Here is a 10,902-nt window from a genome sequence, read left to right as displayed (position 1 = left end):
GGTACCCCAGTCTAGGAAATCTCTGAAGCCTGGTGTGTCTGCGCAACAATCCGGATAAAATAAAAGGTGGAGAAAGGTAATTCAGCTACTGTAATACAAATAATATATAAAAACCATGAGACAACAGCGAAATAAAATAAGTCTTCCCCCTTTTAAGGCTCCAAATTATTTCTAGTTGATTACACAAAACCGACAAACTGAATTTCCTCTCTATGCGAATTTAGTTGAACTTCCTGTAAACTACTGCAATGTGGAGTTAAACTACGAGTTTAACAACACGTGCTTCTCAGTATTGTGTGGTTTAAGTTGTTTTCAGTGCATTAAAAAGAAGCATGAATCCGCGGGACTCTCCAGCGTTTCTCCTGGCATGATTCTTGTGTTCATCAATGGGATGGGACCGCTGTGCTGTAGCTCGAGTCTGCGCAGTGAGACTGGGTCACAGTTGGGTGCAGCTCCACCAGAGGAGGAAGCGGAGTTTCCGGCTGTTTGCAGCGGAGAGTGAGGATTGCTGACGCCGCGAAACCCCGAGAAAAAACGCCGCCGGCTCGGGGGGCTAACAGTCTGTGATATCCTTAGTGGTGGTGGTGTTGGATCTGGGGTCTGGTGATTTTCTTTACGCACCGAGGGAGTCCGACAGCTAACCGAGCAAAGAAGCGGTACACGGCGGGGGTGAGCCACCAGCTACCGGCATGGCCAGGGACTACGATTACCTCTTCAAGCTGCTCATCATCGGTGACAGCGGTAAGCCGACGCCGGGGATGCAGGACGGGAAGTGGGCCTTGTCTTGTTTTTTTTTTTACAATGGGGGAAGCAGAAGTACTATTTTAACCCGGCTATGTACCATCCGGGCGCTTTTGCAGTGTATTATTTTGTCTTTTAGGCACTGAAATTACGTGTTAAACGTACACATCCGCCATATTTTCGTGTCAGCTACAGGGCGGAGGTTGTGTGTCCGGGCTGGGCATGTCAGCCGATGAGGCCGGATACCGCCTCCAGACACTAAGGATTTATCTCTTGAAAATGTCCTAAATTGTTCTTATATCGGTTTAGACAATTGTTTTACCGCCGTAACACAACACGTACTGTGACCTATACCGTTCCTGGGGTAGTAGGATGTAGTTATGGCCTTTTGTTTGTATCTACAGTTAGCTAGGTTGTGTTGGCTAGCTATGAGCTAGGCTAACATGACAAGTCCTTGCCTGGTTATATGTTGATAACTGTTAGTTATCATTTGCTGCACCGGGAAGGTTAAATGCTAAGAAGTTGCCGGCACAGATGTAAATTCAACTAAGTCCGGTTAAGATGTTGCAATGGGTTTTGTTATTTATTTAGTTAGCTAGTTAGCTTGTGAGACCTAGGAGGTTGAGAGTGGAGGAATGCTGCACTGCAAAGACATGTTTGCATCTAGTTAGTCAGACTACAGTGAAGTGAGACTGACACCGCGGTTAGTGTCAACCAAAGTGCCCTTTGGTGTATAAGGTATAACAGCACAAAGACTCTGACTGCTTCTTTATGTTTAGCACCTTTTTATCATGTTAATAATTAGAACAAACAGCCACAGGTAGATGCATAACTAAGATCTGTGTATATATGAAAAAATGTTTGCCCCTCTTGTTTTTAAGTGGAAAACATGCCTTAAGAAAAGCGGGAAAATAAAAAAGTATTCCACCCTCAGCAGCTAGAGCCTCATCCCGCTGAACTTCTTTTGTGAGCAATGGTCTTTGGATTCATTGACAGCTCCGGTCCTGGCACTGCCCCATCAGCTGGCTTCTCACAGTGGAGAGACAAGTCAGTACAGCAAGCCCTTCACTGCATGTCACACACAGGGGCCAGTGTGCCCTCAGCTGCAGCATGGAAGCACTACTGTTTGCAGTGCTGCACAGAGATTTTTATTTATTTATTTGGGGGGCTCTGACCTTGTGCCCTTGTTCTGTTGTCAGACCTGCTGCTGGGAATCAGATTCTCCACTCACTGAATCCCTAGTTGAACGTGAACACCCTCTAACCTATGACAAGTTAGAGGACATACAAAATTTCACAGTACACATGAACATCATTCTCTAAATGGAAATTTGAGCAACATTTCATGTATCAGATATGTATTACCTTTTTTTCCATGGTCTGTGGTTAATTTATGCTCCATTGATGTAGAGATATAATTACAGGCTGACAACAGAGGTGTCCTGGATATTTTTACACCTGACAGTTTGTTTTTTTTTTTGGGGGGGGGGTTGCCAAGCTAAAGGCCCACACGATATGTTAAAGCTGATGAATGCTCTTCTGCTTTGAAGCTTTGGTCATTGTATGTTTGAACAAAACTCTGTAGTGCTGAGATCACAGGAACCTGATAGCTTTTTATGTGAGGACAAATCAAACATGAAATGACAATAACACAATAGATAACCTGTGTAACTGGGCTGCAGGTTCAGTCCCACCTCAGGCCAAAAGAGTGACTTCCTAACTTTCAGTTGTAACCTCACAATCAATCTTCCTCACACTTATAAACTAACCTCATTTTCAGTCCCTTTCTCTTTTTTCTTTGTCCTCTCCTGTCATCTTTTATTACTCTTATTTCTTTCTGAATTCCACTGTTTCATATCTGAATTTTTTAAGAAGCCTCCCTGTGTCTGCCTCACTGAGGTTAAATCGATTAAGATTCTAGAGCTACCTTCGTCATCAGAATGAGTATGTAGGGTGTAGTCTTGCTTACCCGAAGCCTTCAGCTTGTACACTGTGCAGCAGGTTAGATCCGTGTTTATGTCTTGAAGAACTAAATCTGTATTTACACAAAGACTAGAGGAACGATTCAGCTTGACATCCCCCACTTTTCTTTTTTTTGTGTGCGTGTGCGTGCCGTCATCACGTGCTGCTGCTCTTGGTTAACTAGGATATAATATGCGAAACCAAAACTCTTGCTCTGTTGTGGTGCAAAAAAAAAATGTTTTCAGACTTGCCAGTATCAAAAATGCAGAGTTGTTATAGTGTATATTTTTTTTTTTTGTGCCGCTGTACATTAAACCTCTTCCTGTGCTTGTGTTTCCTCCTCAGGAGTGGGGAAGAGCAGTCTCCTCCTGCGATTTGCAGACAACACATTTTCAGGTGCGGGGGTCGACCAAAGCAGCGATGTATAATCAGGACTCATCTCCGTTTCAGTTTCCATGTTTTCATAATAAATTCGATTTTGTGTTCGCGTGCCCACTCGCAGGTAGCTATATCACCACGATCGGTGTGGACTTCAAGATCCGGACAGTGGAGATCAATGGGGAGAAGGTGAAGCTACAGATCTGGGACACAGCAGGGCAGGAACGTTTTCGCACCATCACCTCAACGTAAGTGGATCCATTCACACACACGTCCCCCTCCTTAGCTTGGAGTTTTCAGGTGAAACTTTTTGTTTATGTTTTAACAATTAAGTCTGAAACCATGAAAGGCTCTTTGCGGTCCTTACATTAGGTTTTATATGAGGAAGCAGTAGAATAAGTCATTGCTGTTCTATGAAACTGGGTGGAATTCCCCACACATCCTAATTACAGATGTGAGAGGGAGGCTCCTTGTTGTGTGCTGTAGTGCTCCATGACGGTGCCGAGTGTACGTCATTACCCTCTTACACTTGCAGCGTGTTTCACACTGCTGTCCATGTGCCCTGAGGGTTCACAATGATCGGCACTCCCACGCTTTTACGAAGGAACGTTGGCCTAAATTTTTCTTTTCTCCACAGTTTACCTGAATAGACCAAGAACACAGACTGCTGTCTGTCCCAGAAGTTCACTGCTGTTCAGAAAGCCTCTAAAAACACAAAGTGCTGCTGCTACTCTTGCAAATTTTAATTTCTGTTTTTGAGAGCTTTTAAGCGTTCGTCGACTTTTACGACAAATAAACATAAAGTCTGTCAGGATATAGAGATAACAGTTGTTAACAGCATAAATTTGGTTTTGGTCTGTGCAGGCTTTTTTTTTTTTTTTTTTCTTAAATAGAAATATTATCACTTCAGTTTGGTCTTGTGGTTTGATGGCAGCCTACAGAAAGATGCTCTCTAAGCTTTCAGAAGACTTCCCATCATTTACATCAACCCACATAGCTCGCAATACCACGAGTGGAAGTCTGGAGTCTATTACATTTGTTTTAAGGTTGGATGATGCAGCAGTAGAGTTGACCTCCAGGTGACAGATGGTAGGTCAGTGGGCAACCCTTGATGCAAATGAATATGATCCCAAACTAATGAAAAAGTAAAGCGATTTCAGCATTTAGTGCTCATGACTATTACCACGACCACTAATGTTGCTTCTAATAATGATATCAAACTATAACGATTGCTTTTATTATGGATAACACGTTTTTAGACTCCTAAAAATAAATTTCAGTAATCTTTGCCATTGTATCAAGAGAAATAGTCTGCATTCATAGGTTTCTATATTCATGACAAATAGTCAGTCACTCAGTGCTCTGAGCAGCACCGATAGGAACATCATTGATGTGACCTACAGCTTAAACTGCAGTCATCTCACATGCTCACCCCTTTTTGACTTTGACTGAAGCAGACACAGACTGCGCTTGGGAGATATTGGAGCGTCATTTGCCTCCTGAGTTTCGTCTTGAATGGGACCAGGAGGGCATGTTTGACTCTTATGTACTAGCACTGCTGCAGGGAGGCCAATCGGAATGCTAAAATCATCCAGAAAGCGTGAAATCCTTAACGCTTTAGCCCCTGTGGAGCATAGCCGTCCTAGTTTGGAAGGATTGTTGCGACTTGTTCTGCAGGAATCCCTCCAGCGAGCAGGCTGCCTATTAAGGGTGATTGTTCCCTGTGTTGAACTAGAGTGGCATGGTGCCTCATTAGATCCTAAATGAATGTTTCTGTGGAGATGGATCATGGGCAGTGACCTGCTGAGTCTACTCAGGCAGACTAACCTGAGGTGGTAGCCATATGTCAGTGAGCAGCTGTGTTTTCAGCCTCAGGCTTCAGTCACAGCATAATATCACTTTAACTTTATCTTTTTCTCTTTTAGAGACTTTTACGCTGTTGTTTTTCTCATAATTATTTACTGTTTTGCATTGTAAATAAAAGAGCACATAATGAGATTAACAATAGTAAAAAGTCCGCAGGTGGACTCCTACCGAGGGCATCTAGGTCCCATGTTCAAGCGCCAGCAGAGGTCCATCTGAATGATGACTCTTTCAGTGAGTTCAGTATGCTAACCCTTTACAGAAAAGGGTACATCAGGTTGGGCTGTGAGGCTGTTTGTGTGTTTGGCAGTTTAAGGTTCTTTATTCATGTGCACTGAGCAGACATAAACGCACAGCCACATACCGCTGCTGTGTGTCTGTCCATCATTGAAGGACTTTGGGGAAAACCCAGACAATAGGCTTGGGTGGTATCTTTTTACTGAGGATACACAGTAGTATTGTGTGTGTTGTGGTGTTTGTTTGGTTTTGTCATTGTAGTTTTAATTAAACAATTAGATGTTTCCACCCATACTAGTCAGCACTATTAATACCAGTCTGCTAGCAGGAGCAGTGCAGAACAATGGTCAGTACAGTAAGGCAGTCTGATTTGTTTAGCCAGAAAATTAGACTCTACAAACTTCACTAATTGTAGCATGTATGTATAATAAGAAGCGCTCTCCTTCCATAAATGAGGAGAACTGAGCTTGGTCTGTGTTGGCTTTACACTTTACTCTTGTATTGGCAGTCTTTGCAGTACAAAACATCTCATCAGATCATCCTTGTATCAGTTTCAGTAGTAAGAATAGTTTTTTATGGTATTGAAAATCATGCCCAATAATGTTAATTTACATTAATAACATAGTGTGATGTAAATCCTAGATGCCACCAAACCCTATCAAAACAAGCTGTATCCCCAAACTGTCACACACACACACACACACACACACACACACACACACACACACACACACACACACACACACACACACACACACACACACACACACACACACACACAATCCCTGACAAAAGTTTCTTTGTGTTTGTTTGGCATAGTGCAGTGGTACTGGGGATGCACTCTCTCAGATCTGGCCTCTGTTTTTGAAGCCGGTTCATTTGTCTGTGCGGTATAAATGTGGTGTTGTTGCTTTTTCCTTCACACAGTCATACACTCTGTCCTGATGAATGTATTTATTAAGTTGTGCCCCTTCAAGTGTCTTTCCCTTTGCTGGGTAACATTAGTTATTCGCTCAGAAAGTTAGGGATGACTTGAAATTAAAATTATACCGAAGGTCAGGCCATAGCATACTTAAACTGTTACACGGTGTAGTGGTATCAAAAACTCTTCACACATCAATCCTGTTGGCCTTTTTTTTTTTTTTTTTTTTTTTTTTTTTAAATTTTCCAGTCTGTTTTGTGTCGTAGCCATTTCTGCTGTGTATTTTATTTTCATCTATTAACTTTAACAAATTATTTTTTACATATTTATTTGCCAACTTTAGCTTTAATAATTCCTTTTATTTGTTATTACCTTTACCAAACTATCTCTGCTGTTTATTCGTTAATCCTGTCTAACAGTTTCTATTGAGGCATTACTTTTAGATTTATTTTTAAATTTATCGGTTACTTTCCATCACCATAATGTGGTGTTCAGAAAAAATGTAGGTCAAAGGGTTTTTTTCCGCCACCGAAGCTACGTCCATGTTTTACCCTGTCTGTTATCCTTTATCTTTAGGTAATCAGTTATACTGTTGTTCATACTCTTCGGCCAACACTTTTAGCGTTCTCTAGTCTTGCTGCTATACTACCATTTCTCTGTAGTAAAAGTAGAAGTCGTTATAACTGTTCAGCTAATTAGAAATATTTTATCTAACTAGTCACAGCAGACGGAGGCCCCTCACTGAGCCTGGTTCTGTTGGCGGTTTCTTCCAATGTCACCAAGTTCTTGCTCAAAGGGTGTTGTATGACTGTTAGGGGTTTTCTCTGTATTATTGTAGGGTCTTAACCCCACAATTTAAAGCGCCTTGAGGCGACTGTTGTTGTGATTTAGCATTATATGAATAAAATTAAAATGAATTCAATTGATCTTTTTCGCAAACTGTAAGCTGACTGTTTCCCCTTTCTTCTGTCTTTAGATATTACAGGGGAACACATGGGGTCATAGTGGTATATGACGTCACGAGTGCTGAGTCCTTTGTCAATGTAAAACGATGGTTACATGAAATCAACCAGAACTGTGACGACGTGTGCCGAATATTAGGTGAGTGCGCTCCAAAGAAACACCTTGGTACTGTTCTCGCCTCGTCTTCTTTAGCTTAAAAATAGACTCTGCCCTTCACTCCAGTGCACACCTCTTGTATTTGCTGGCAGTATGGGAATAATTTCTTGCTCCATTATTTTACACTGAGCTGTTTTCTATTTTTAGTGGGAAACAAGAACGACGACCCAAACTCTAAGGTGGTCGAGACGACTGACGCGCAGAAGTTTGCAGAGCAGATGGGAATCAGCCTTTTCGAGACGAGTGCAAAAGAGAACGTAAATGTTGAAGAGGTAATTAGTTGTTTTGTGTTACTTGTAGCCTCAGACTGATAAGCTTGTCTGGAGCTGTTCGTCAGACATGCCAGGCATGCACAGAAGCTCTGTGATAACTGCTGATCAGCTTGTCACTGCACAAAGCATCGCTGAAAGTTACTGTTTTTGCCCTGACAAAACAATCTGCTAATCGTTTACTCAGTTAATTCAAGTGAGTGCTATTGTTTAAAACGGTTCACAATCACACAGCACAAAGAATAGTGTCCTTATTTTTGAAAAGCTAAGAGTGGATTTTATTACTCTTTAACCAAAGGCTGTTAATGTGCTCTTCTGCTTTATTGCAGTGTTAGATTGGCTTCAGATTTATAGGAATAGCAATGAGAATGGTGTCGAGTTTGCTAGCCTGCTTGTGTACATAGGTAAACAAATCCACCCCAAGACTCGCTAATCAAAACAAAATAACAACATCTATGTGGAAACTCATCATCAGAGGTTTTCCACCATTGTGAACAGCTGTGGGTGGATTTTTGTTGCCTGATTCTTAAGTTCAGTTATCCAGGCTGCAGCTTCATATTTAGAAATAAGACTCAAGTGAGGCTTTGAACTGTTCCTTTAAATACTCCTTTGTCACCATTATGACACACAAATCTGACCGCTCTAATCTGTTCATGCTTTTTGGTTTGTGCCTCTCTCGGCAGATGTTCAACTGCATCACGGAGCTAGTGCTAAAAGCCAAGAAGGAAGTGCTAGCCAAGCAGCAGCAGCAGCAACAAAACGACGTGGTCAAACTCACCCGGAACAGTAAACGAAAGAAAAAGTGCTGCTAACAAACTTGAAGCCATCCACAGAAAAGCGGGCGGCGTCTTCACATGCATATACACACATACACGATGGGACTCAGAGCATCTAAATTAAAGAGCAGATAAAGATTTAATAAATATATGGTGAAAGATTTAAAAAAATGACGGCAAAAATGTCCCCTTTGGACAAACTAATCATGAAGACTTTAATAAAAAAAATTGTACAGATTTTATTAGACATCAGATCAAGTTTTATTTGGAATTCAGCAGATGGGCACTATTGACCTGAGGTCCTAATTTTTTGTTCAAGGATCTGCAACTGACAGCTATAATGCTCCGATTTGTATCCACTTCCACAACCCTGTTTCTCTCACATCAGTATCTCATCTCTCCTTCTCATTCCACTGCACACGGGACATTCAGAGTCGGGTTGGACTCTGCGTCTGAGGAGGAGGAGGGCTCACCTTTCCTGGATTTATTTGGGTTTGTTTTCTGGGGCGGGGGGAGGGAGGGGGGCAGTTTTTGGAACAGGTGTCTCTCCACTGAACATCTCCATTGAACGTTTCTGTGTTACGATGGCTTCACGCCAACAGATCATGAACTTCTAGGTTTTGTTTTATTTGACTTGTTGGGGGGAAAAATCACTTGGAGGAGGAGAAGGATCATTGGTAGTCAATCTTTAGCAACTAATCTGATGGACAGAACTGGTGACTTTTTTTCTTCTTTTTTTGTCTGTATTTTGCCAAGTTTTCCCTTGTTTCCTTTCTAACTTCCAGTAGTGCTGAGCCATCCATAATAGATTTTTTTTTTTTTTTTGAGTGCAGCGGAGCAGTTGAACCACTCTCGGAGCTCTGGGACGTCGAGCTCCTCGTGCACCTTTCACTGCAGTCTTACTATGCTTCAGAGTTTGCTTTAAAACCTTTCCCCAAAATATTTTTTTCCCTTTTTTTTTTTTTTAAAAACAGTGATACTGCCAATATTATATATATTAAAAAAGAAATATTAGGAGCTGCAGCGCCTCTCATTGGACTGTTGCCATAGTGGCCAGTGGCTGGCCAAGACGTTTGGTGAATTAGGTCCTCAGGCGCTCCCTCCATCCCTCTTCCTCTTTTACTTCTTTTTTCCTGCAGCAACCAGCCTTCTCTCCCTTGATGCCCACATATCAGCACCCCTCTCAGTGATGGACTCCTGCATTTGGTCCAGCGACGGTGCATGGAAGCTCTTCGCCAAGACACCTGTGCAACCACCCAAACCTCCCAAATACATTGCAGACTGTGGTTTTCAATCTTGTGTTTTTGAGCATGTAACACTGTTTGATTGGGTGTGTTTAGAAAAAAAAAAGATATGCCATGCATTTTACCATTCAAACTCTTGTGGATTTCCTGCGTTTTCTCTTGCAGAATATTCTAAACAGTCGACTAAAGCATTAAGGTTTATCGCTTTGCTTTTCATGGTCATGACCTGCACTACCTGCCCAAATTGAAGTATTACAGGACTGTTTTTTGGCGACCCTCCACATTGAGAGTGTGGCGCACAGTGGGACTGTTAATATAAGAACAAATGGGGATGAACTGCAGCACTGGATCCGCTCCCTCCCCGCCCGGATTTGCCACAGAGGCCGAAGCGTTGTACAATGTCTTACTGACATTATTATTAATTTTTTTTCTGTCTTTGGAATTGGGAGCAAGCTTGATGTTGCACAAGCTTCTGTCGAAAACACTTTGTTTTCCTCCTCTGGGCAGGCTCCGGCAGCTGGTTTGGGATCCCGATACGTGTCAAAAGGTCACCGTGACCTCAAGGGCCTCGAAATGATATCAGATCTCACACTTTATGATTTCTCTTCATTATGTGTATGTATATATAAATATATTTGTGTGTTTATATTCAATATAGAACATACACACATGATTAGCACACCAACTGCACATGTGTTAAACATGGGCCGTGTGCTGTGGTTGAAAGACACTTGTCAGCTGTGGTTTGCTGTACACTGGAGACAAAGATGTACTATTCATTTTTCCCTACATGAATTTAATCAGTAATAAACGTTTTAAAAGAATAAATATTTGACACATAATGACTGATCTCATTTGTCAGTGGTCGGAGGCTCAGTCCCAACTTGAGTTTAAACCTGTGTCCGTTTTATTTTTGCCTTTTTCTGAGAATGTTTTATGGTCTTTGGAAAACCTGTGGCTACTTAACTCTTATGTGGGTTGTTCATATTCATTTAAAGGTGGTTTATGACCACTTAAGGAGCACCAAGTGGAGTAGATACCCTCATCTTATACTAAACATCATTAGTACTCTCATACCTGCCTGATTTTACATGGTCAGTGCAACTGTGAAGTAATGAGAAGGATTTGATAAATTACTCATATCCTTCAAATTGTTTACTAAAACGTTTTATGACTAGTTTGTAATACTGTGAGAAAATAAGCCAACTGGTCAGTCAGTCATTGAGTGTTTTTGTTTTTTTCAATTTCTGAATGCTTGAATAATTGAATCATTTAACTTTCAAAATTATTATTATTATTATGGCTTTTGTATCTTTTGGGTTGAACCTAAAATTTCTGCACAGAGGAAAAATATGATTTATGATTTTCATATTTATAAACAGTTTTACTGAT

At 41.4% G+C, this 10,902-nt stretch overlaps 1 protein-coding gene across 2 annotated transcripts; it reads left to right on the top strand.

Moving 5' to 3' along the window:
- The first annotated feature begins 376 nt into the window (after positions 1 to 376).
- rab35b (RAB35, member RAS oncogene family b) lies at positions 377 to 10,352 on the top strand. 2 transcript variants are annotated; one of them, XM_005940570.3, is made up of 6 exons: positions 397 to 741; positions 3,048 to 3,098; positions 3,205 to 3,328; positions 7,079 to 7,203; positions 7,369 to 7,493; positions 8,174 to 10,352. In XM_005940570.3, exons 1-6 carry the CDS (start codon positions 690 to 692, stop codon positions 8,300 to 8,302), a joined length of 606 nt encoding a protein of 201 aa, XP_005940632.1. In that variant the 5' UTR covers positions 397 to 689; the 3' UTR covers positions 8,303 to 10,352. The 2 variants fall into 2 exon arrangements, with proteins under 2 accessions (XP_005940633.1, XP_005940632.1); XM_005940571.3 differs by lacking the exon at positions 7,369 to 7,493 and having other exon boundaries at positions 377 to 741; positions 8,174 to 8,280.
- Positions 10,353 to 10,902: the final 550 nt, after the last annotated feature.

This window comes from Haplochromis burtoni, unplaced genomic scaffold (genome assembly GCF_018398535.1).
Source record: "Haplochromis burtoni strain Fernald_Lab_line unplaced genomic scaffold, NCSU_Asbu1 Contig_293, whole genome shotgun sequence".
NCBI lineage: Eukaryota > Metazoa > Chordata > Actinopteri > Cichliformes > Cichlidae > Haplochromis > Haplochromis burtoni.
The sequence above is the reverse complement of the archived record's forward strand: the minus strand, read 5'-3'. Positions and strand labels throughout refer to the sequence as shown.